Below are 27,909 nucleotides of genomic sequence, written 5' to 3' on the forward strand. Positions count from 1 at the left end.
TATGATCATACTATGAGCATTCAACCACTTCAATTCTTTGACTTCCTTCTAGATTCATCTCAGGTCCATCTTCTGGAGCTTTTTGCAGTCTCTTGCTCATGCCCCTGTCTTCTTTCCCTTTGAGATTTGTAAATATTTCCTATGCAACTAGCAATTTAGCATCATCTCCCCATGAGAGTGGGAGCTCTCTGTGGACAAGGGCACTATGCCTTTCTTTATAACCCTAGTATTAGCTCAGCAACAACGTACCATATACAGCAAGTGTGTACTACGACTGATTGTTGCATTGCCAAGGATTTCTGTGGCTGAGGAGTTAAGCGTTATGGGCATGCCCTGGTAGGAGATGTGGAAAGGAAGGAAGAGCTTGTGGCACCATTCGCTGTGCCCTGATTAAGCCCTGAGATGGCCTTTCCCCAGGTGACTTTTTTTTTAATAATCTCAACTTTATGTTGAAAAATGTGATGAATGAACAGAAGGTGACAGGGACTATTCATCAGCTAAACAGTAGACAGCATTCTGATATGGAAGTCCTTCAGGAAGAGCTCCATGGCTTAGATCAGTGGCAGATCTCTGCATCGAGGCGCTCTCTTCTTACAAGGGCCATTCAACTTGAGATAACGGCCCAAGGCTGGCACTTCACCCTTAAAGTTTATCAGGTGGACTTCCAACTGGCATCTCTCCCAACCCCAACTTGAGGCTTTTTTGTTTTTTGTTTTTTGTTTTCTTAATAACTATATAGCATCAGGAAAGTTTAAAGTGGGAAGGAGTGTTGCAGGTTACTGAGGTCAACCTTTGTTAGCTTCTTTCCAAATTAATTCTTCCTCTCTTCTCTTCTATTAGGTACACGCCAAGAACAGATAATTTACCTCCACAATAATCAATTCAATGAGTTTTTATTCAGTGCCTATTGTAGGTCAGGTGCTATCCTCCATATTTGTTCATGCCAATCGAAGTCTCTCTCTCCCTTCACAGAAATCCTAAATCTGAGTGGCAGGGGCCTCAGAGGCCAGCCACTTCAACCACATCATCGCAATCAACATGACCTCTAAAACATGCCCAATGGAGGGCTATCTGTCTGGTTTTGACTGAAGGAGAAATGATAGATGTCCAGTGATTGGGGAAATCACTTTTTTAAATTAACAAAATTTTAGTGCTTTCTTAAATATCACAGTCAGTAAGGGTCTACCATATGCCAGGCACAGTACCAGAAATATCATTTCTATCCTTACCAGTCAGGGAGCCTTCTCTTGTTACAAGGAAAATAAATTAAGCAAAACCTAGTGTGATAGTCAGTGTGTCTGGTGGTATAGGAAAGAGTCAGTACCCATGGCACTACAACTTTCCAAAGAAAGGCAGCAGGTACATTTCCTCTAAAAGTCTTTCAGAGTTACATTGACACAATATACACATATATACTTTATATATATATATATATATATATATATATATATATATATATACATATATATATATGTACATATATATATATATATATACATATATATATATGTACATATATATGTGTACATATATATATGTACATATATATACACATATATATTATACACATTATAATGTATACACATTATATACCTTAATATACATATATATTCTCTCATTCTCTCTGTGTATCTCTGTTTCTATCTCTGTCTCTATCTCTCTGTCTGTTTGTCTCTCTGTCTCTATTTCTCTCTCTCTCTCTCTCCTCCTTTATGGTCTTAGAATTATCATCTCATTGCTGCAGACACTAAGACATTAAGAGTTTTATTCATAGCAACTCATCTAATGTATATCAGAAGAAGCACTTGACCCCAAATCTACCTAACTCAGAGGGGACATCCATGTAAACCAGGAGTTCTCAAACTACGGCCCATGGGCCAGATGCGGCCGCTGAGCATGTTTATTTGGCCTGCCAGGTTATGGCAAATGGGCTGAGGGGCGGAGACAGAGTGTGAGCTTTTGTTTTTACTATAGTCCGGCCTTCCCACGGTCTGAGGGACAGTGAACTGGCCCCCTATTTAAAAAGTTTGAGGACCACTGATGTAAACCATGCATCCATCTTTCCTTCCTTCCATCTCTTCACTGTACCACACTGCCTTAGCTTACTCAGTTTATATTTCCAGCTTATATAGAGACCTTGCTTATTTACTAATTGTGTAATCTAGAGCAACTTACACTCCAGACTTCCGTTTCCTTATCTGTAAAAAGAAAGATTCTAACTAGATGAGGGATACTCAACTTTTTTATGTTCAGGACCCCTTTGACAGTCTGTGAAAGCCTATGGAATTATCTTCTTAAATATGTAAAATAAAATAAGATTAAAAGGCAAACCAATTATGTTGAAATGCAATTATTAAACTATAACTCTTAAACGTTCCCAAATGTCAGATTAAAAACTTTTAGACCAAATAATCTCTAGGTTCCCTTTCTAGCTCGAAGGGTCATAGTATTTCAAGTCAACAAGTATGCATTGAGCAAGGGTTCGAGAAAGAAAAGAAATCAACTTTGGTGAAGGAGATATGAAACTATGGCAGTTTCAATAATGTTTGTGGGAAAGAGCCCCATTTCCCAGAATCCTTTTATACTCCAAATGGAAAAGGCTCTACAAGGACAAATTCCTTCCATCCCTCTGTTATATTCATGTCTAAAATCTGAAATCACCATTCCCACATTTAGAATATGACTCCAACTCTGCCCACATTGTTCTTGTGAGTATCTACTATACACTTCTAAGATGGAATGAATACTGCCTCTCAAGGACCCTCTATTTTCTTAGGTAATTAATTTCTCCATAGTAGTCAGAATAAGATCTTGAATAGTATATTTAGAGGGAAAGAGCACCAGACCTAGAGTCAAGAATACTTGAGTTCTGAGTCTCTTATTGTGTCAACCTGAACAAGTCACTTAACCCTGTTTGCCTCAGTTTCCTTTTTTGTAAAATGAGTTGGAAAGGTAAATAGCAAACCACGTCAGTAACTTTGCCAAGAAGATTTCAGATGAGGTCAGGAAGAATCCAAAACAACTTTAACAACAACAAGGAAGTTTAGAAGAACAATATCACTAATCACATCTAGAGAATTAAATTATCTATAAGTAATATTTCAGCCAACTTTTTTTAAGCTGAGAGTGACCCCCTGCAAATGTTGAGATAATTGGTCTGCCCCCTTACAACTATGTCTTGATTCCATGACAATTTGGAGATCTGTTTTTAATCATCATCTTTTTCTTCCTTCTGGCCAGTCTGTAACATACTCAGCACAATATCACTTATGTTGTTCCCACCCTTGATTCTCACCCTCATTCTCTCCTTTACGCTTGCAAGAAGAACGTAATTCCTTAATGTACAACACAATCTCATTATTGTTGTAGTTTAGGCGGTTCCTGTAAATTGCCTAAAGCCTCATTCTCTCCTTCCTGGGCCTGCCAACATTTGGTCTTGCTATATAGAATTCTGGAGAACAAATGTCAGCTGGGGTTGTTGGTCATGGTAAATCATTGAAGTAGGTGCTAAATAGCATCTTTTCTTGAACAATCAGATCTGCAAGGGACTTCAGAACTTATCTTGTTCTCCCCTATTATTCTATAAACTTAGGGGAGTGAGAGCCATGAAGTAAAATGTCTTAAGGTCATCCATCCAGAGTTAGAAGACACTGAAAGACCATTTTGTCCAACACTCATATTTTATGAGCAAACTGAGGCTTAAAGGAGATAAGTTGACTTGCATATAGTTCCTGAAGATATCAACATCAGAGGTAGAATTTGAACCCAGATGTTTTGCCAGCTTTCTGCCCCTTTTGTATTATATTGCTCCCAGCATTACTTCAGAGGGAGTAGCACCTTTGTGGACCAAATGTGTGCTGTCCCACATAGGAAGTTTCTTATCCCTTTATGGCTTCAGAGAATGAATTTTAAAAGTGGCATTAAAAAAATAAATCACCTTCAACTGAAATTATCCTGCTGGCCCCTCCTCCATTTAACTAGGAGAGAATCCATTTTTTTGTTACGTAGCCACTCTTCCCTTCAGCTTAAAAGGCAGTGAGAAGCTTCACTTTCAGCTGCCATGAGCAGTTTTATCTTCTAGATGGCACTGGGTTGTGATTTGCAATGGGGCAGTTTTCTCTCTTTGAAAACCAAGGTTGGAGAGTTCAGAACTACAGAGCAAGGAAATGGCCATTTTCTCCATAAGATGATGGAAAATTAACTGATTTATCTTGCAAGACATCTCATAAAGGGTCCTCAGAATAAACCATCCAGAGAAACACCCCCTTCTGAAAGTGCCCGACCATTATTACCTCGACCCACTCAAATCCATTCAGTGCCTTCATTGTTTGTTGTTCAGTCATTTTCCAGTCTTGTCCAACTCTTTATAACCATTTGGGGTTTTCTTGGCAAAGATATTGGAAAGATTTTACATTCCTTCTCCACATCTTTTTACAGAGAAACAAACTGAGAGAAACAGGATCAAATAATTTTTTCAAGATTTGAATTCAAGTCTTCCTAATGTGTCCAAGCTTTTGTTAATTTTTCACCCACCTTGTTAATTTAAGTTCTCTATCCCATTTCAGACATTTATTTAGAGGAAGGCGAACAGAGCCACCAATGTATATGAGTTCCTTTATGTCTCTTTCCCCTCCCACTTTCAATAAGCTTAAAGGAGAAATATCCCTATGCCTGAGCACAAGTCCAATCATTATCACAACCGGCATTTTCCAGGTCATAGCAGAGGCCTCTTAGGAAGCAGGGTTGAGCCTTGTTGATACAGTCAATCTACTCTGGACTATGGCAAGAAGCAAGGAATTCACGCACTGAATTCCTTTTAACAGATGTTTGGGGTTAAATTCTTAGATTTAAACATGGAAGTTTAGAGGCCATTTTATTCAAATGTACTCCTCCTTTATTTTATCAATAAAAAGCCTGAGATCCAGAGAATATAAACCATTCATCCCGTGTCATACAAATAAGGGACAAGCAGGACTTAGGCCTTCTGTTTATAAATCCAGTTCTCTTTCCACTGTATCACATAACATTTTTCTCTGTTGGGGCAATCAAGTCAAATATACTCAGTTATTGTATCCCTAGTGCTTAACAAAGCACCTGGCACATAGTAGGTGATATAGATAGATAGATAGATAGATAGATATATAGATAAATAGATAGATAGATAGATATAGATAGATAAATAGGTAGATAGATAGATAGATAGATAGATAGATAGATAGATAGATAGATATTGTGATCCTGACTCATTTTGTTGTATGCTTTCCTTTAGTCATAGTTTGAGGTAGGGAAACAGGTATAAATGAGACTTCAGGAAAGAACAGACCAAGAGATATATACTCATGCAGCAAAGACCAGGACAGGAGAGGCAAAGAATGGCTGCCATTTCTGGAGCAATCTTAGAGTGAATTGTGAACTCTTGAAGAGATGAAAGAAAAATGAAAACATTTATTCAATTAAATGAGTTAAGTAAACTGCTTATCAGATCCTTTTTCCCTAGCTGTCAAGGCTAGGAAGGAAGCCACACAGTCACTCTCCACTATTAACAATGGACAGAGCCATAAATAACCAAGCTCTCGGAGAATCAGAGTTATTCTTCATTCTGGTCTTTGTAATCTGAACATGAAGCATTACAGTCTCACTGAAGATGGATTCACCTCAAGGTGAAGCAAAAAAGATAGTCAGCCAGAGAGAAGAATCAGAGGGCACCCGGAGGATGGGGACCCTATCAGAGAGGGTTCTAGAAAACCAGAGTATAAGCACCCTGAGGGCAGGAATTGGATCCAACCTAAGATTTGTTACCTATCACAGTGCTCTAAATGCAGAAGGTACCTAATAAACGTTTGCTGAGTTAAATTGAATTATAAAAGCATTTCCAGTGAGGATTAATTATAAAGATAATCTCGTGTTATCATCCAACTTTTGGAAGATTTTTGTGTGAATCATATCACTGATAACACTTGAATGATTTTACATAAATCACATGCCTTCTCTGACTTTCATGTTTCCTCATCTGGAAAACAATGATGGTTGAACTTGATGATATCTAAAGTCCCTTCCAGTGGTAACATTTTGATCCTCTCTCTGCCACCAGCCATGTGGGCACAGGAAAGTCACTTGACTTCAGTGAGACTCAATTTCCTCATCTGTAAAAACAGAATGAGAAAATCTAGAACCACCTACCTTAGAGATTTTTCAAGATTTAGATGAGAGGATGTGCTTTTTATATTTGGAAAACTTCAAAACTCCCTGCAGGCATCAATGATCATTTTGATTTTTGAACTAGACCTGTAGTTCCATTGGCATAGGAAACTCCCTTTATCTTTGCAGACCAAAATCTTCCCAATTTTCAACTGTTTGGTTTTCCCAGAGTTCTGAAGAATAAATTACTTATCTAAGCTAATAAGTGTCCAAAGCATAACTTAAAGCCGTATCTTCATGACTCCTAAGCAAAACTGGCTCTCTGTCCATTATAATAAGCCACCTCTATGGTAGCTATTGTAGTCATCAAATAAATAAGGATTCTTGTTCTTTTTTCTCCCATGGAAAGTCAGGTAATCCTCTTAGACCTCTTCAGAATCACATTTTTAAATAAATAAATTAAGGAAATGCTAAGTTTCAGTTAGAGATTAGTTATATGTATATATATATATATATATGTATATACCATTTTCTTCCCATCCAAATGGATATACCCCCTGAAATCTGCCCATGAACCCCTAGACCTTAAGTTAAAAAGACCCAAATTCAATAACCTAGAAATGTTTGGCTAGGAAAAAATGTGCTGCTTTGAATATTTTAAGTACCTCTCAAAGTCTCTGAAGGAGAAAAAGATATGGACCATGAGGGAAAAATTTACTCTTCATTAGCACCCCCAAAAATGAATGAAAGAAGGTCAGTTACTACTGACCCATATGCCTGCCCACTTTCCAATCTACATCAAAATTTTATGAGCATAATATATATGCCTACATCCAGAATAACCTTCATAAAGGTGTCAGAAGTAACGGGGAAGCGTTCAGAAGCAATATTTCATATTAGACCTTAGATTGTAAGATATAGAAGAGGGATTAAGTCTAAATCAGCTTGGTCACAGAATACAAAATCAACAGGACTTCTGGCTGAAGACCATCAATTCATGGGATCAAAGGATTATGGGCTAGAAAAGACCTTAGATATTATTAAGAAATGGGAGTCAGTATGGTACAGTGGAGAAATCATTGAATTTGAAATGAAGAGCTTCAGGTTTAGATCTTATCGGAGAGACTTAATAACTTTGAGATGGAATGGTATATGAAAGCGCTTATCAGACATTTACTGTCTTTGAGCATTGTGCTAAGTGCCGAGAACACAAATAGAAAACTGATGTATGTCCTACTTTCAAGGAGCTCACATTCTAATTAGGGAGGCAATACCTAAAGGAGGGTTTGTGTTTGTGCTAATTTTATGGAAGATAAATGGCTCAGCCAAAAAAAAAAAAAAGTTTAAAAAAGTATTCTTCAGTCTATCTACATACACAATCAGTTCCTTCTCTGGATATGGACAGCGTTTTTTATCCTATAGCCTTCACAGTAGTTGTGGATCATTATCCATGATAAGCCCTTCTTTGGCAAGCCTGACAGTGGGTCACTGACCTGCTTAAAACTGCCACGGATGGGGAAGTCACTACCTTAAGCAGCAGTCCAGTCTAATAGTGGACAGCTCTTGTTGTGAGGAATTGAATTATATTGGAGTGAAATTTGCCTCCCTTTAACTGCTTCATATTCATCTCACTCCCTTTCCCAGAACCACCCTGAAAAAAAGACCACTCCCTTGACCACATGATAGCCCTTCAAATATTTTAATACAGTTCTCCTGACTCCATCTAAATCTATTTTGGACAAGACATCCTGATTTCATTCGGCTGATTTTCATATGGTATAGTATCAAGGTCTTTCATTATTCGTTTCCTCTCAGTGGAACTGACTCCATTTAGTATCTCCCCAAATTCAGTCCAAATCAGTTCATTTCTATTCAACAATCTATTAGGGAGTCTTTAATGGTTTTTGATATGGGGATATTTAAAACAGATGGCCTTGTAGAGAGCTAAATTTGTCAGTACAAAGTGGGCATAGAGAGGGCAAGAGGAACTAGAAGTCAGAAGCCCAGTTAGGAAGCTGTCATAATTCAGGTTTATGGCAATAAGGGCATGATAGTGACAGCTGAAAGACAGGAACAGATTGGAGACGTGAGGCAAAGGAAGGTTTCTGTGATTGCATTGGAGGCTGAAGAAGAGAAAGCATCACAGAAGACTACATGATGTCAAGCCTCAGTGACTGAGCATAGTTAAAAGAAATGAGACTGTAATGTACAATGAGCTTGGTTGGATACGCGGTGAATTTCAGGTGACATCAAGATATCTGTTACCCTATTATCTCCATTTTCATTTTGCTTAACATGTATTTATTTGCTAGAAAGCATCTCATTTACCTGTATTTTAGCAGACACGAAGGAGTGAAATTCACTAGAGAGACAATCTTGGATTAAAAGTCTTTTAAAGGGTCTCATTAGGAGAGAATTGCACAGTAAGACAGTATCACGAGCGGGCTCTAAGGACAGAATTCTAGTTGAGGTTTGAATATTCGGGCTCAAAAATGAAAGGCACCTCCTGGGCCAGTCAGTCCAACCCACGTCAGGACAAGAATCCCCTCGACACCATCTCCTGCCCGGAGCCATTGAGCCTTTAGAAGCATCCAGTGAGGCAGAGCCCGTTGTCTCCCAAGACAGTCCATTCTGAAGGCTCTGATTGTCAGTAAATCTGGCATCCATCTTGAATCTTCCTCTCTTTAGCTTCCACCCATTAAACCAAAAAAGAAAAGCTCGAGCCTAATCTGTCTTCAGTATAGCAACCTTTCAAATACTTGCTGAGTATATCTACCCACCCAACTCTTCTCTTCTCCACATTAAACATCCCCAGTTCTCTTAATTTATCTGATCTCAGGACTCTTCTCCATGATTGTTTCCCTACTTTTATTTTTAGGAAAAGATTATTTTTTCTACATACTGGGCTCAACAGTATTTACAAATGTTACTTTTCCATTTAATTCAAAGGATCTCTTAGTTCTAGAATGAGCCGAGAGGGGGTTGGGAAGAGTCAAAAATACTTGGGCTTTAGTCTGGGCGCTACCATTAATCAGATGAGTTAAATCACTTTTAACTCCATTTTCCTCAGTTTCCTTTGAAATGAATTGTTTTGGGAAATTGTGGGCTCTTCTTCACTGGATGGCCCTAAAGTGAAAGGTGGATGTGTATTTGTTGGAATGGTGGAGGGGGGATTCTTGTCCCAGGATGGGTTGGTCCAGTTAAAGTCCTTTGTAGTGCTAATGTTCACGTTCTATGAATGGTCTCTCGTCTAGCACTCTATATACAAAGTTCTTTGCTGCATTAGCCTTCTATGTGCTTTGTGTTTTAGCTTTGCATATTCTAAGTTTCTTTGCAGTTCCTACAGCCCAAGTGCCATGTCCCAAGTGCCCTCCCAGCTCTAACATCCTGTGTTCCAGCATTCTGCGGCATAAGGTCTCTCCCTGCTCTAGCGTTGATATTTTCATGCCAGCCACACGATTCTGCATGATTATGTTCCTCCCGGCTCTACTGTGCTACAAATCATGCTTTGCTCCATGAGACTGGAAGCTTCTTGAGAGCAGGGACTGGTTTTGGAGGGGGAGGGGGACAGGAAGCCTCTCTTTTCATCTACTTAGTACAGTGGCTAATACACAGTGCTTAATGAAGGCTAGTTGACAAGTTACTTTTAATAATAATAGTTGAGGAGGCAGCTAGGTGGCGCACTAGCTTGAAGTCAGGAGGATCTGAGTTCAAATGTGGTCTCAGACACTTAACACTTCCTAGCCGTGTGACCCTGGGCAAGTCACTTAACCCCAATTTACCTCAGCAAATAATATTAATAATAAGAATAGGAGAGAGAGAGAGAGAGAGAGAGAGAGAGAGAGAGAGAGAGAGAGAGAGAGAGAGAGAGAGAGAGAGAGAGAGAGAGATAGCGAGTATAGAGTATATATAGAGAAGAAAAGAGAGAGGATTGAATATATATATATATATATATATATATATATATACATACATAGAGAGACACAGAGAGAGAGACACAAACACACACACACAGAGAGAGAGAGAGAGAGAGAGAGAGAGAGAGAGAGAGAGAGAATATTTCAAGGCAAATTTTTAGCCTACTCCCTACATTGGAACAATGTCATATAGGTAAGGGACAAAGCTTCAAATTTTGTCTTGAACTGGAAACGTTATTTTACTTCTCTAGGTTTCAGTTTCCTCCTTCCCTGAAAAAAAAAAGGATTCAAGTAAATGACCTCCAAGGACCCTTCCTGATCTATAACACATTTTTGGAAGAATGTTGTGATTTTTATTTGATGCCATTTGAAAAATCTGCCGTCATTACAGAGAATGTGATTTCATTATGATGAAACACCTTCTACCAGCTCAGATCAGCACCTGCTTTATATTAAAGAAGTATGTGGGGTTAACTGACTAGCCTGATGTCATACAGTCAGGTCTGAGGCAGAGGCAGGGCTTAAACCCAAGTCTCCCTGATTATCCATTTTATGACGCTTCCTTCCCACCAGGACATTGTAGCGCTCGTCTGATTTGGGGATCATCAGGTGTTTGATACGGGTAACTGAGCGGTTACTGTTGCCTTAGTCATTGCTGTTGTGATGGCTGCTCAAATCTAAATTCAGGCTCTCCCAGGATCTGTGAATATTTATCGCTGCCTTGGAAAGTTAATGCTGGCTGCCATTAATGAGCCTTCCTGAACTCGCTGCCTACTTCTGTTTTTAGGTGTCACTCTCTGTCGGATTAATTAGCTTCCAGAATTAGAATAGAGTAAATTGTCGGGGGAGATCAAGTCTGTCTGACTTCTGAGGGCATCTGGGATGAAGGTAGAATGGAGAGAATTGGAATAGGGAGGGGCTGGGGTGCCACTCTTCAAGCACAGCCCAGAAACATTGACATTAACATCCCTGCCGGCTAAATACAATATTGCTTCCAAACAGTCACATTTACTTCTTAATGTATCCCTCCCCCACAGGAGAGACATAGAATGAGATGGGAAGGGAGAGAGAGAAGAAAATAGAAAGATAAATATATATATATATATATATAATATATACATTACATATATAAATATATATATATTTATATAAATATATTTGTATACATAGGGAGAGAACATATATATATATAGAGAGAGAGAGAAATATATATATATATATATATATATATATATACACATAGAAGAGAAAAATGAGAAGAGAGATGAGAAAGAAAATGATGAATAAAAGATGGAGAAAGATGAAAGAGAAGATGGAGAGAGAAGAGAAGAGAATAGAGACAGAGAAGGAAAGAGATGAGAGACAAACAAAGAAAGAGGTTTCATTTAAGGAGACAATGATGGCTCTGAGAAGGAAAATGATGTATGTCCATTCATAGTCTCCTATATTGAGACCAGACAGGACCTTGGAGTCCATTGAGTCCAACCCCTCATTTTACAACCTGAAATGGAGACACAGAAAGGTCAGGTGACCTGTTCAAAGTTACCCAGATAGTAAGTATCTGAGGCCGTTTAACTCGATCATTCTGACCCCATGCTCAGTTTTATTTCCCTCTCGAAATGTCTTTGAAAACGGATTGTTAGGTAATTATCATGATTGGACTTAGCTCTCGGAGAAGAGTTTAAAAAAATTTTAATCCTGCTCTCATTTTTGCAGAGATGTGAGAAATCTGGATGCATATAAAACATCGCATATGATTTCAGTTTTGATTGACATGTCGTTTGGTTTTTGCTGAGCTTCTTTTTATTTCTTTGTTTTTCAATGTTTTATTATAAGTAAATGAGGCATCTATCCAGGAATCAATGTGGTATTAAAGATTTAAAAGTATCCATGAAAATTAGATTATAAAAATAGAATAGAAAAATTAGTTTATATACTTTAAATATTATGGTTTTGCTAATGTATACTCATGTTGTATGTCTCTTAAAGATAATTTTCTTGAGGGCAAGGAGTATTTGGGTTAGTCTTGATATCTTTAGCATCATGCACCCAGTAAGCTCATAAATCCTTGTTGAATTACTCAAGGTCACATAGCTAGTTAATGTAAGAAAGGGGGACTCTGACACCAAGGCCCAATAGTCTTTCCACTATACCCTTAAAACTGACTATATTAAAGCAAAAACCAGAAGATATTTCATGTGTATTTCTTTCTATACACAGATTTCCAATTATTCATGCCTCATCAGCACTTAAATAGCCTTTGAAAGAGAGTATATAGAAAAAGGGAAAGAACATATATGTACAAAAATATTTATATTCATTCTTTTTGTGGTGCCATAAATTAGAAATTTAGGGGATGTCTATCAATTACACTATGGCTGAACAAGTTGTGATATTTGATTGTGAGGGAATACTAGTGTGCTATGACACATAAAAGCAGGCTGATTTAAGATAAATTTGGAAAGATTTCTAAGTACTGAGGCAAAGTGAAGTGAGTAGAGCCAGGAGAACATTGGACACAGTAACAGCAATGTTGTAATGATAACCACCTATGAATGACTACTTTTATAAATACTCTGATCCAGTTCCAAAGTACTTAATATGCTCTCCACTTTCAGAGAAAGAACTTATAGAGCCTCAATACAAATTGAAGCATAATGTTTCCACTTTATTTGATTTTTTTTTGGTTCTGAGGTTCTTTTTGTCACATGACTAATATGGAAGTATATTTTGCATGATTTCATATTCATAATTGATATCACATTTCTCACCCTCACAAAAAAGAGGGAGAGAAAAATTTGGAACTTAGAATTTTTAAAAATGTCAAAAATAATCAAAGACTTAAAATTAATATTTTTGTATTATTTTAGGTGGCCATGTTTTGAGCGTTATTGATGTGTAGAAAAAGGAAGGGGATGATAGGAAATACACATGGGGCCCATATGAAGATAGTCAATAAGCAAACTTTGAAACCTCTTTGCTCTACTATTCAAAGTCTTCTACAATCGATTGCTATTTTCCTTTTCCATTCTTATCTCATTCTTGCCCCCTGGGGTTCAATCAGAATGGTCCCTTATCTCCATACCTTGGCTTATACTTTTTCTTAGGTCCACAATGTCACTTCTCCCCTTTTTTTGTTGAAATTACCAGCAATCCATCCTTTAAGGTTCACTTCAAGTACTATTTCTTTCAGCAATCCTCTCCAAACACTAATAACCAGTTACCCTGGACTTTATATAGTATTTTATTTTGTAACTCTTAACTCCACTCGTTTTTCTCGCTCCATTCATTTTTCCTTATGAATTTTTTAGTGGATATTATTTTCTTTTTTAAAAAATACCAGTGTCTCTCCCCAGTGACAACCTTCACTTCACCACCACCCCAGGACCTTGCTTGTAACAAATAAGTGTACTAAAAAAAAAATCAATCTAGTGGCCACATATGAAAATACGTGCCTGATTGTCCACCTCTTGTCTACCACCTCTACCAATAGGTAGAAGAGATGCTTTCCCCTAGTCTCCTAAGGTGACAGTTGGTCATTGTATAAGTCAGATTTCCAAAATCTTATGATGTTATTTTCCTGCTTCTAATTATTTCACTCTGCATTATTTCAGACAAAAGTTCTATGGATTCTTCCCTAATATATTTAGGTAATATTTCACGCTACAGTTATCTGTAAGGTATAGTAGAACAAGTGGTAGGTTTAGAATAAAAAAAGACATGAGTTAGAATCATACTTCAGAAACTAACTGTGTGAGCCTGGGCAAATCATTCCAATTCTCTGTGCCTCATTTTCCTCATCTATTAGATGAGGAAACTGGGATCTATGTCCTTCCAATTCCCCTCCAATTCTAAATCAGTGGTTGTACATGTTTATGTCACATAGATCCACTAGAATGCAAACTTTGTAAAGACAGGGATTGTATCTTACCTGAATATTCAACACGTTGCAAATGTTTGTTGGAAGCCTGAGTGAATGAACTTCCCATGATAATGTTCTCCAAACTATACCTAACCCCCTATTCCATGAGATAATAATAACTGTGTAGAAGGACGATATTCATTTGTGTTTTTCTGTCCACAGGACTACGAATCCCTCTATGCGCAGATCAACAGACCTAAGAAATAGCAACATTGCGGGTTTGGGGTGGGTGCTTCAAGACTGAAATGGAAACCTACATCTCGACAGGCCTTGGGCTCTCCTGCTTTCTTTGACATGACCCCATCTGACAATGGAATTGATGGTTGCCTGCTGAACTAATTCTACAGATGGACCTGACCATTTGGGCAACCAGCGGCTAATATCTATGGCAGCACAAAAAGGAAAAAAAAAGGAACTCCCCCCCCCATCACCATCCCTGGAACAGCCCAACAATTGATTACCCTACAAAATACCTTGAGCCCTCTTGACAAGAGTTCCGATTTACCGACGATGGGAAATTTTAGTCTCTTTCTGTTTCTTTCATCTCCGACCATTGCATTTGGAGTCACCAGCAGTGAAAAGTTAACTTGTAATGGCCACTTATTTGTTTAAAGCAAAGACAGAGGGCCTGGTGTGCTCACAAGATCATTGTCAGGCCCTTGGGCCCAAGTCTCCATTTTTACATCAATGATGATTGTTTCTCATCACTACAGAAACCAGTCCTGCCATGTGGCTTTGATTTGGGGGTTCTCTTTCCCCCTAACATATTTAAAGATAATGAGTGTACCATTTTTGTACTTCTTGGTAACTTCTCCCCCCAATAAGTGATGAAATATAGCTGGAAATTGCCTCATGTGAAATAAATGTTAACTTGAAATCACAGAATAAAATCACACAACTGATTATTTCTGATGATTTTTTTAAATGGTTGCCAAAAGGACCTCTTTGCTCCCGTGCTTCAGGATGGAGAAATGCTGCTTTCAGATTGAACACTCGCACTATGGGAAGAAAATGCATCATCTCTCTTGGATGAGAAGGAGGAAAAAACTCATATTATTTCCTAGAAAACTCCAAATGCTAAGTACAATAAAGGAATATTTTTTATTTCTCCAATCTCTTGCTGCTGTGATGCTATGCAGACAAGTGTTCTCTTCTCTGTGTGCCACTTTTTTTTAAAGAAAATTATTTGCCAAATAATCCCGGTCCAATTTTAATTTGCAGATTCAGATGAAACAGACTTTCCAAATAGGACAATGGAGGCATGAACAGTGGGGTAACAAACTGATCCTCTAATGCAAATGGTTCATCTCTATCTCTTTTTGTACATCAGAAAATTCAAATGGGATTTCCTTTTTTTTTATTTTATATCTTGAAAAAAGAAAAAAAATTACCATAAAACTCTTGCATTGGGTAAGGGAAATGGCTTTAAAGGAGGTCCAATGTTGATAATTTTTTTGTAAATATCAATCTTAATGATAATTCTTTTAAATAATGCCATTACACTGTAGAGAAAGGAACAGATGGCTCTGTGACAAGTTGGAAGGACAGTTCTTACATGCAGTATGGTTTCCACAAGCTTATGCTGATATGAGAAGGGGCTAGAGCTCAGGTGTGTGTCTGGCAGTAGCCATTAGCTAATCAGCAACTAGTGAAACTTGGAGGGATCACATGAGGTAACGATCTCACTTTGTCCACAAAATTACCCAAACTCCATGTAAACAAAATATATATATATACATATATGCATCTAGACAGCATGTGCATATAAAGTATACATGCCCCTTTGGAGCCTGTCTTTTTGATTCTTGACCCCTCCCCTATGGGATCATGGGACTGTTTGTACATGAGACAGAGAGTTTTAGCTTCCTTTTTTTACATTTATGGGGGGGGCAGGGAGTATAGTGTTTGGTTCCTTACTCTGTTTAGCACATGCTTTTCATACAGAAGCTCTATATTTTTGCCCTCCAGAGAATTCTTATACAGGTCAAACATGTTTTCCTAATGTTCCTATGCAGTTACCGCGAGTGGATTCGCAGTTTAACAGTAAGAAGAAAAAACTGTAAAGGGATCATGGTTCATCTGTGTCTAGGGTTATTATCATGATTTCAAAGTTTGAACAGGTAAAGGTGCATCACTGTCATGGATTTCAACAGGCCCGGATGCAGCCGCCATTTATGCTGTCATCTTGGCGTGCCCTGAAATGGCTTAAAGCTTGGTTTCCACCGACAAAGAACAGAGGGATACATCAAGAGGGTTGGGGTGGAATTTTGCGATACCTGGCTGCTGGAGTCTGCTGTCTTGATAACATGATCACTGTAAATTCTATGGGACTGATTTCTAGAAGGGAAAGTGTCCAAGATGCAGAGAGATGAAGAGACCATCCTGTACTCCCCCTTACCTTCTTTTCTCTCCTCTTCCCTTTTACTTCCCTTCCCATCCCATCTTTTTTTCTCCTTTTTCTTCACCTCTCTTCTTTTACCTCTCCTTTGCTTCACTTTTCTATCTAGTCTTTTTCTTTCTCCTCCTTTTCTCTCTACTTCTCTTTCCCTTTCCTTTCTACCCTCTCTTCTTTCCCTCCAATTCCCATTTTCCCCATTGCTTCCTATCCTTTTCGCAAGAATGAACATAACTTTTATGAAGTACTCACGTTCTTCAGTCAACAGTTAGAACAAAAATGGCGGGGAGAAGGGAATGTAACAACTACGTTGAAATAAGATGGGTTGTATTTGGAGTGAGTCAGTGAGGTTGATCATTCCCATTAAGCAAGTTTTGGAGAACTGTATGCCATTTTATGATTTGTGCCCCAACAAGTGGTGCTATCTTCTGCCTCAATGTGGCTGTCTTCTCATTTTTGTCTCGATCACAAACTGTTTCCAACCTTGGTTGATTTAGAAGTAGTCAAACTGTTTTGCTGATGCTTTAGAGCAGAATCTGACAGCCCAGTGGGTTTGCTGCCACTCACAGGACTCCATTGGGAATGCCTGCTCTTTGAAACATAAAGAAATCCAAGGAATAAGATGAGGGATGGAAAGTTGGCACTTAAAACTACTGTCCATCTTCTCACTGGCAATGGTTTTTTGTAAGGTGGTAGTCAAGGAAGCTTGAACTACCGAGTCCTTTCAAAGGAGTATCAACCATCTTGTGTTCTGTAGCCAAGAGGCTGAAACCCAGAAGGTCACAGGGAGCCAGCACTGGACCAGTTCCATCCACCACTTGAATAACTGTTAATTCCTCATCCTTCACTGGCACTAAATTTGTCACTTTAAATTTTAAAACCAGGGAAACTCAAGCTCCATCTTGTTACCATTCCCCATAGTTCTTCAATCTCTACATGTAACGAGACAATTTCAACAGACCATAGTCATCCCAGTGTCTAATGAAATGTCATCCTCTAATGTACTGGGCACCTTTTTTCAGAAATAATAATGATTATGATAATGACAACAATGATGTTTACTCTGTGGGTTTTGTTCAATTCCATTTCTGCGTTCTGACACATATTTTTTTAATAAAGAGGAGAAAGATAAAAGGACTGTTGCCGTACATTTCTAGATCTACTTCGACTTTACCTCAGATGACAGTTTGTTAACATATATGGACACATTATTTTTAACTTTATGTATGATGCATTCAACAGAACAGCAAATGTTTTTAGAGATTTTCCATTAATTTCTGTAACACATCATGTAATACTGTTACAAATAAACATGTTTGAAAAAAAAAAAAAGCAAAAAAAAAAAAAAAAAAAAAAAAAAAGAAACATGGTTGAAATTACTTCTATTCCACAACTTCCCTTTAGGAAGATTAAAGGAAGCAGAGCGATATTTCTCTTGGGAGCCCACCATCACACCCACGTTCTTTCTGCCAAGTGCCAAACTTCTGGTGGAAATATGCAAGCATCATTGGGAAATCCCAAGGTTCACTCAGAACTCAGTGGGCTTTATTATTGGAGCAATACTTCAGGATTAGCTGTTCAAGGGAGAAATAGATCCTCAGTCCCCATATGAGTTAAAATCAGCATGATATTTCCTCTGTTGGGAATGGCTTTGCCACTAGTCCACCAGTTTGTTACCTCAGTGAGTCACTTAGTAACGGACTGGATCAATCTTAGATAAAACATAAAAGAAAAGGTGGTTTATCCCGAGGCTGTCTACTTGAAATGACCTGTTCCAAGGAGACTTCCTTATGGAAAAGCTAAAGGGACTAACAGAGCAAGATTTAAAAATAGCTAATGTCTCTGCTCATTGTTTTTTTTTTTTTTTTCATAAATAAGATCTATTGTAAATCTAATAGGACCCGTTGGGTTTCCACCAGAAAGGTAAGAGGAAACAGAATCAGAATCAGCAGTGGTCATACTGGTAGCTGTAAAGACACATTTTCAGAACTGAAGATTTAAAGCTTTAAGGGACCACCTAGTGATCATTTAGTCCCCCCCCCCATTTTGTAAAAGAAAAATAAATCCAGAGAGTTTAGATAGCTTCCCAAAATCATTAACAAAGTCAACACTAGAACATAAGGTTCCTAGCTTTGGGGTCTTTGAAAAGGTTAAATAACAAATTAGACATAAAACTATTAAGAACGTGAAGGAATTCTAGTTAGCATCTCATCCAGCTCCAGTTTATAAATGAGCACAACTGAGTTAAGTCAATGATCTGAGATACTGAGACTTAGTAAGGGATCGAATGAGGATTTGAGCCTTCTTTCTCTGATCCCAAATCCAGTGATTCATCCCTGCTGTCTCAACATGCCCACAAAGAATATTTTATATTGGGGATATTAAACACTTGTCTCTCTCCAAAGAGGAGACAAATAGGATTTTTATGCAGAAAGGGTCTGTGATAGGTACATAGTATAAACCTAGTGCTAGAAAGGACATTAAAGATCATCTGACCCAACTCCCCCAAACTGAATTGGGTTGTGACTCAGGGACTTTTGTTACATACAAGTAGTCATTTCTAAAATTTGAAAGACTTTATGAAGAAAGAGTAGAGAATCTCCACATCCATACATCATAATTTAAAAGTAGAAAGTCAATACTTCATCCAGGTCAGCTTACCTCTTTCATTTTGTTATTTGGAATTTCTTCTCAATCATTAACAAAATTCTCTTCATCTTAGACCCCTTATTCTTCTCACCCTCTTTTTCATCCTCTGGCATTCACAGAGACCTGGCTTTCCCAAGAACACATTATTTCTGCCCTTTTTATTTTTTGGCTACACTTTTTCTCATGCCTTCTAAACTAATGCACTAGTTTGCATATACATATATCTTTCTACTCAATACCACTTCCAATCCCCCTCATTCTGAGGTTTACACTGTGTACATAAATCAAACCTTCATATTCTAGTGAAAATTATCTTTATCATCAAAATTATCTAATCACCCTCCAAGGCCTTCTTCCTCCTTTCTCGGAAGTTCAGAGTCTCCTTGCCTGACTTCTGTTTCTCTGCAGTCCCTACTCTTATCTTATGAAATTTAAATTTAATTTTATATGTATTTGCATTTTCTTAAACATCCTGACCTTCCAATTTCTTACTCTTCTTCATCCTGTGCCATGCACTTTTAGGCTAACACAGCCATACTCAGAGACAGTCATACTCTTCATTTTGTCTTCACCAATATGTGTTCCTGGGCAGAACCATAACCTCTTAACCTCTCATCCTGTGTCTCACTTCCTATCCTTTGTCTTCATTACCATCTCCAGTCTCTTCAACTTTCTTGCTCTAACTTCCCTTTCCTCCCTTCTCAATTTTGACCCATCATACTATTGATTCAACATTTCATTTCTTTTCTTCTCCTTTATTCTTTTGTCTCATTGCCTCCTACATTTGCCCAATCCCCAAGTCTGGATTGCTACCAATACCTCCTTTCTCTCTTCTTACTTAGGTAAAGCTAAATGGAATTGAAAGGAGTCACACATCTGTACTGGATCCTCTACAAGTTAAAATTGAGCTCATCTGGTTTGTAATTGAAAGACCATCTTTTTATTCATCATTAATTCTTTTACTTGACGGAGACTGTTCAAACTCTACACTTTTCTCCTTAATTCCCTTCCCACTACTACTATTTTACAGAAAAAATAAGGCTATTTACTATAATCTGTTTACCTGTTCTACGACTGTATCCCCTTGATATCATTCTCACTATTCTCATCCTTCACCTTCTCTCCACTTTCATTCCAATTGCTGATGCTTCATCAGGTAACTCACCTCACCAAGATCACTCCCTCTCTGTGAACACTTAAATCTCTCTGCCTCAAATCTTACCCTTTTGAAATCTATCCTCCACAAATGTCACAAGTGTCTGTTGGACGATAAGGATTCTTCAAAGCCTGGCTTTAACCTAGCTGGGAAGGTAAGGGGTACATAAGTTTTCTAAGGCTTTTTGCACATTCATTCCCCTTCTACATGCAACTATTTGGAAGTTGGCTACCTGCCTGTTATATATGATATTCCTTTATTCCCTCCTTCCATGACTTTCCATGAAAACATTGATCCAAGGTCATATAGCTAACTAATGAGAGAAGCAAGCCAACATCTCAGGTCAGGGGTAATTTGAAATACAGTAGATGCTCAGTTAGGAGCATGAATTACAAACTAGTTGAACTAGAGAGACCTTAGACCTTAGACCTTAGCTTTCATTTAATCCAACCTTCTGACTTTGCAGATAAGAGAATTAAGCCCCAAGCTAAGTAAATTACTTACCCAAAATCATCACTTACACCCAATTCTTTTGTCTTTATATCCAGTGCCTTTTCCACTAGACCAAATTTGAGTTAGATGAACTTTAAGCCTTGCCAAGAAGATAGCTTTTTATGGCTCTCTCCAGCCCTCATTTGATTTTGAGTAATTAACTCCGATTTCAGAGCAAGTTTTCCCATAAGTGTTTTACTGGGCCTTGCTGATTATAGCATTCAAAAAATTTCAGAAGCCAAGTTCACTTGAATACCTCACTGGTTCAATTGTAGCTCAAACCTGCACACACCATAGTGATCGACTTCGCAAACCCAAATAAACCTTAAAGAAGTGACAAATTAAAAGGTGTCCCATTTGAGTGTTAGGCTCCTGCCAAAATAAATCCAGGAGGCGTTTCTCCTTTCATTTTCTCCTTAAGAGAAAATCATGTTGTTTTGACAGGAAATGTTTTTTGTTTTACTCAGACTGACAAGAGAAAAAGTTGAGAAGCAAACAAGTTTCATTAAAATCAACTGACAGAGCTTTGAGTGCTTATAAAAAAAAAAAAAAACCCTTTCAATTCAAAGAGAACATTAAAGATGAAGCCCAAAAGATTAGAAGTAAAAGAAAGCAGCTGGCATCCATCATGGCTGTGTGTGAATGTGAAGGGGGAAGAAAGGGAACTTTTTTTTTCATAGTTCATAGTGTAAGTTTGGAAGGAACATACAATAGAAAGTGCAGAACTGGGGGAAATCTTAGAACAGAATGTCAGAGGTGGAAGGGCCTTAGAACAGAGGACGTCAGAGGTGGAAGGACCTTAGAATAGAGGACATCAGAGGTGGAAGGGCCTTAGAACAGAGGACGTCAGAGGTGAAAGGGCCTTAGAACAGAGGATGTCAGAGGTGGAAGGGTCTTAGAACAGAAGACGTCAGAGGTGGAAGGGCCTCAGAACAGAAGATGTCAGAGTAGGGAGATACCTTGGAATAGGGAATTAGATTTAGTAATTATGTTAGAACCCAAAAATTTTTTTTGCTCAAGGGGAATGTCAGAATTAGAAGAGAACTTAGAAGAGAGAATGTCAGAGCTGGAGGGACCTTAGACCACAAAACATCAGAGCTGGGAAGGACTTTAAAACAGAAGCTACAAAGCATCCATTAAATTTTAATGAAAGTGTTTCATTTAAGGCACTGACAGCAAGTAGTCCATAAGCTCCCCTAAAAAAGAAACTAAATTTGAGTTTGCCTTCAGAACAAAGTATTAACATTCTAGTTAAGTCCTTTTTTCTCATCTTATATAGGTCCTCCAACACTTAAAATTCTACTTTGTATTCTTTACTATGAAAAAAAAAAAAAAGAAAGTATAATTAGGAACTGCTGAACAGGCAACCATCAATCAACAAACTTTTCAGTATGTGAGCAACTTAATATAAAAATGGCAGCCGAGAGGATGGAGAGGGAAGGTCTTCAGCTCTCTTTCATCTGTGCCATGGCTTTAATCCTTTTATTGCTTCTTCTGATTCAGGAAAACAAAGGCAATTCTCTTCTTTCTTTAAGAGTGTAGTTCAAGACAAAGTAATAAAGTATACGAACACAATTACAAAACACTTTCCACATAAATAAAGTGTGGATCAATTGGAAGAATATCAAGTGCTCATGGGTAGGCCAAACTAATAAAACAAAAATGGCAATACTACCTAAATTAATCTACTTATTCAGTGCCATACCAATCAAACTCCCAAGAAATTACTTTACAGAGTTAGAAAAAATAAGAACAAAGCTCATCTGGAAGAACAAAAGGTCAAGAATTTCAAGGGAATTAATGAAAAAAATGCAAATGATGGTGGCCTAGCTGTGCTTGACCTAAAACTGTATTACAAAACAACAATCATCAAAACCATTTCCTACTGGATAAGAAATAAAGTAGTCAATTAGTGGAATAGGTTAGGTTCACAATACAATAGTCAATTACTGTAATAATCCAGTATTTGATAAGCCCAAAGATCCCAGTTTCTGGGATAAGAACTATTTAGCCAAAAAAAAAAAAAATTGCCAAATTTTGGAATTGGAAATTCATATGACAGAAACTAGGCACTGACCCACACCTAACACCTTATATCAAGATCAGGGCAAAAGGAGTTCATGATTTAGACATAAAGAATAATATTATTAGTAAATTAGAAGAATAAAGGATAGTTTACCTCTTAGATGTGTGGAGAAAGAAAGAATTTGTGGTCACAAAAGAACTAGTGTACATAATGGAATACAAAATAGATAATTTGATTACATTAAATTAAAAAAAGGTTTTTTACAAACAAAAACAATGCAGACAAAATTAGAAGAGAAACAATAGACTGGGAAATTGTTTTTTTCATGCAAGGATTCTGATAAAGGCCTCATTTCTAAATATATAGAGAATTGACTCAAATTTATAACTTGATTTGTAAGAATTCAAGCCATTCTCCAATTGATAAATGGTCAAAGGGCATGAAAATTTTTCAGATAAAGAAATTAAAATCATTTATAGTCATATGAAAAATGTTCTAAATAATTATTTATCATAGAAATGCAAATTAAGATAACTCTGAGATACCATTACATATCTCTCAGACTGGCTAAAATGATAGGAAAAGGTAATGATCAGTGTTGGAGGGAATATGGGAAAACTGGGACATTCATATTTTATTAGTGAAATTATGAACTGATCCAACCCTTCTGAAAAGCAATTTGGAACTATGCCAAATGGCTATCAAATTTTGCATATCCTTTGATCCATCAGTCTCTACTGGGTCTGTATCCCAAAAGATAATAAAGGGAAAAAGGACCTATGTGTGTGAAAATGTTTGTAGCAGCCCTTTTCATAGTGGCTAGAAACTGGAAACTGAGTGGATGCCCATCAGCTGGAGAATGGCTCAATGAGTTATGGTATAGAATCTTATGGAATATTATTCTTCTATAAGAAACGACCAGCAGGATGATTTCAGAGAGGCCTAGAGAGACTCACATGAACTGATGCTGAGTGAAATGAGCAGGACCACGATATCACTGTGTACACAGCAACAAGGTGATACAATGATCAATTCTGATGGATGTGGCTCTTTTCAACAATGAGAAGATTCAAGTGGGTTCCAATGATCTTGTGATGAAGAGAGCCATCTGCACCCAGAAGGAGGATTGTGGGAATTGAGTGTGGATCACAACATAGTATTTTCACTCTGTAGTTGTTTGCCTGCACTTTGTTTTCTTTTTCAATTTTTTTCCTTTTTATTCTGATTTTTCTTGTGCAACATGATAAATATGGAAATATGTACAGAAGAACTGCACATGTTTAACATATTGGATTATTTGCTTTGGTGGGGGGAAGGGAAGGAAAAATTGCAACACAAAGTTTTGCAAAGGTTAATATTGAAAATTATCTATGCCTTATGTTTTGAAAATAAAAATATCTTTAATAAAAAAGAGCATAATTCAGGAATTCCCCTGTTCTGTCTAGATGGCCAGATTTCTGATCTTCTCAGTAGTCTGTTAGGAGGAAAGGTCATTTTCAAAGTAATTGCTAAGTCTGATACTGCCCAAGAAATCTCCTTTCTCTGATAAAAAGCTAGATTGTAAGATAGCAGTGCCAAGTATATTGAGATTCTTCTCTGGCAAAAAGGAAGTTGGTAGTCAGAAACAATGTGCATGGACTTATCTCAAGCCATGTGGCTAAGAATATGTCTAATTTACTGTGAAAAAATTTTAAATGTTACAGAAATATCAGTGATTTCTCTTCTCTTCCTCTTCCTCCTTGTTAGCCGCTTCTTCATTCTTCTCCTAATTCTTCCTTTTCCTTCCTTCTTTCTTCTTCTTCTTCCTCCTCCTCCTCCTTCCTATTCTTCCTCCTCTTCCTCCCACCTTTCATTTTCCTTCTCCTCTTTTTCTTCCTCCTCCTCTTCCTCCTCCTTCTTACCCCTCTTCTTCCTGCTCTTCCTCCTTCTCTTCTTCCTCCTTCTCCTTTTCTTCTTCTCCTCCTCCTCTTTCTCCTACTCTTCCACCTTTTCTTCCTCTTCCTCCTTCTACTGCTCATCCTCAGCCTCCTCTTCTTCCTTCTTGTTCTTCTTCTTCCTTCTTTTCTCATTCTTTCCTCCTCCTCCTTCTTCACCCTCACCTCCTTCTCCTTCCTCTTTTCTTTCTCCTTTTTATCCTTTTCCTCTGGTTCTTCCTTCTCCTCCTCCTTTTTCTCTATCTTCTCCTTTTTCCTACTACTATTACTATTATTACTTCTGCTACTGCTATCACTACTATAAATGAAATAGAGGCAGTGCAACACAGGGATTATTATAATGAGTTTAGAATTAGAATGAGTCAGATCAGAACTGGCCTCTGACATTTACTAAATGTGTGACCTTGACAAGTTACTTAACATCTTGATGCCTCAAATAACTACCCAACAGCATTCCAGCCAAACTGCTCTCTTGGTTATTGATCTGCCAGGTTTTTCCAGTTCCCATCTCCGTGCCTTTGCCCAGGCTATTCCCCATACCTGGAATCCATTCCTTTCTTACCTTCCCACTAGAACTCCCAGCTTCCTTCAAGGTTCAGCTAAGGCCCCAGTTGTTTTTTTTCTTTAACCTTTTCTCAGTCTCCCTCCCTGAACCAAGTTGTTTGTGCATCCCTCCAGAAATCGCTCTGTCTATACTTTGCGAATTTTATATTTCCTTATGTAACGTGCCGGTGTCATTTTCTCCTAATGGAATGGAAGCTCTCTGAGAGCAGGACGTGTTTCTTTTCTGATTTTGTATTTCCATCATCTGGTGCAATCTGACACATAATGTCTACTTAATGCCTTTTTGTTGATTTATTGATAGATGGGTCAGGACTGCCATCTTCATTGGCAGAGGGAGTTTCTACGCCAGGGGTCTCCCTCGGAGATGAGATCATAAGTATTTCAGGTAATCCTAGCGTGTGTGTGAGGCTTAATTCTGGAAAGGAAAGAGTGGTTTCTGCTCACACTTGCAATGAGCTGTTCAGCCATTAGTCTTGGGGCTGAGGAGAATCTGGCACAATTCCAGGCCATGATGTGCTGATAAGAAACACCCTTCCCTGTCTCCTTCTAAAATTACCTAGGCAGAGGAAAGGAATAGCCCAGGCCATTATCTTGTATGTTAATGGAGCCCAGAGTCACCTATTAGCTTATTCAGCTCTCATGTCACCTTATCTCTATAAGAGCATTTGTTTCATGGCTCATCTATCATGGTTAAAAGGTTTTATCAGCCTCTAGAAACACCCCTCAAAGAATAACAATCTACAGAATGGCACATGATTACCTGGCCGGTGGACAACGATGCTGCTAAGGATGGCAGCAGCAAACAGGCCTGGGATGTGCAAGCTTGGCATTTTTATAACTCCCTGGATGAAGAATACTCCTTAAACTGGAGAGAATAACACCGACTACAATGAGAATAACAGGATCTCAGAACTTGACGGGAATTCAGAGATGAGTGATTCAATGGGGCTCTAAATAGGAATGTCATCTCTAGCATCCCGATGAGTAGTCTTCTGCTCTCCCTCCCAAAGTGGGAAACTCGTGATCCCTCCCCCTCCTCTTCATCTCCTTCCCCCCAAGAAAGCTCCCTTTGGAATAGCTCCAAACATCATTGAATCCATCTCTATCCAACCCAAACCCACCCATCTCAACTTTTACCACCTTCCTCTCTCTTCCATCTGGCCTCAGGTAAAATAAGTGCTCTTTCATCTATCAGCTGCTCTAATGTTTGAATATACCCATATTTAGGCTGTCTTTTATGTCTCCTATATCAGGGGGGAAAACATGATAGCTATCTTGACGTATTCAAAGAGCTGTCCTATGAGAGTATTTGTCACATGCTTAGCACAGTGCCTGGTACATCGGTAACCTGCACTGTATTACTGCTAGCTACTGTTAGGAAGGACAGATCACATTTGTTCTACACAGCCCCAGAGAGCAGAATTAAGAGCAATGGGTAGATTTCAGAAAGATGATCTGAATCTTGATGTCAGGGGGGAAAAAACTTTCTAATAATTCAGGTTGTCTCAAAATGGAATGGGCTTCCTTGGGGGGGGAGGGAGACCACCTACCTCCCATATGGAGATCTTCAAGCTAAAACTGGAAAACCTCTCATTGGGTATGATATAGCAAAAAAAAAAATCTTTCTAAGGCATGGACTGCACTAAATGGGTGCTGAAATCCTTCCAACTCTGAGATTCCGTGACTCCATGATTTTATCATTGATGGTTTTTGAAGAGGGAACTAATGGAATCCGATTGTAACAGGAAAAACCTCTCTTTTTTGGAAAGCATCAAACTTCCTCCCTGATGAGTTGTCCCTTTCTTTTCTACTTATATAATTTACATGATGCACAGGATTGGAGAAGGGATAGGTCTAGGTTGTCCTTTGGTATATGTGATTCTCTTTTGTGTGTATCTTTCTTTCTCTTTCATGTACACACACACACACACACACACACACACACACACACATGTTGTAGCCTAAAGTTCTCTCTACAGACCAAATTGAGTTTGAACATCTCCAACTCCAATTTCAAGGGATTGTGAATCCCTTTTTTTTCTTACTCTCACTGAGGCTTTGTCTCTCCCCACTCTTATGTCTCCATTTGATGCTGATCCCTGGAAGCACATTGTCCATCGTAGAATCTCCATGAATCCATAGGCTTCTCATTTGAGGATCACATATAACCCAGCATCTTTCTATACGCTTGTGACTCCATCCTCTTCCTCAAGAACATGTCTTTGGAACTCGTGTGTTTTATCCATTCAAAGGACATTCCCGCACTCTGACCCTTTTCTTGGGTCTCTATATCTCTATATCTCTATCTCCCTGTAAAATCCCAAACCAATTGTGTCAGTTCTATCTCCAACTCAAAAAGTACCAATCAGTTGATATTACTGTTGTCAATGGAAAATAAAAGCCACCTCCTTCCAACAAGAAGATTCAAGACAAGGAGAATTCATGTCTTATCCAAGACACACCAGAGAGGAAACTGAGCTCATCTGGTTCTTCTTCTTATGTGTCAGAGATGAAAAAAATATGGAGAAACTTGACAACCACTGTTGTTCAACAACCTTCTCTGATGCAACATGAATAACACTTTACAGGGCTTCCCTATTATTTCAAGGATGTATGGGAGCATGAGTAATGTGATACAGAGAGCTATTTTCCTTCACTTGTTAGAATCCTATGCACTTAGGAGAGAAGAGTGCATCAAAATCATTACTAACTGACA

The 27,909-nt window shown here is 38.2% G+C and overlaps 1 protein-coding gene across 9 annotated transcripts in view; it reads left to right on the forward strand.

Moving 5' to 3' along the window:
* The window catches only part of DAB1 (DAB adaptor protein 1), a 1,320,323-nt gene extending 1,305,233 nt beyond the window's left edge, over nucleotides 1-15,090 (forward strand). For all 9 annotated transcript variants that reach the window (XM_074265817.1, XM_074265819.1, XM_074265820.1 and 6 more), the window contains one exon: nucleotides 14,140-15,090. Coding sequence is in view for 3 of the 9 variants with exons in the window: in XM_074265820.1 (XP_074121921.1) it covers nucleotides 14,140-14,184 (45 nt within the window). In the remaining 6 variants the exon portion in view is untranslated. The remainder of the gene's footprint in view (nucleotides 1-14,139) is intronic.
* The last annotated feature ends 12,819 nt before the right edge of the window (nucleotides 15,091-27,909 follow it).

The sequence above is a fragment of the Sminthopsis crassicaudata genome, chromosome 4 (genome assembly GCF_048593235.1).
Source record: "Sminthopsis crassicaudata isolate SCR6 chromosome 4, ASM4859323v1, whole genome shotgun sequence".
Classification (NCBI taxonomy): Eukaryota; Metazoa; Chordata; class Mammalia; order Dasyuromorphia; family Dasyuridae; genus Sminthopsis; species Sminthopsis crassicaudata.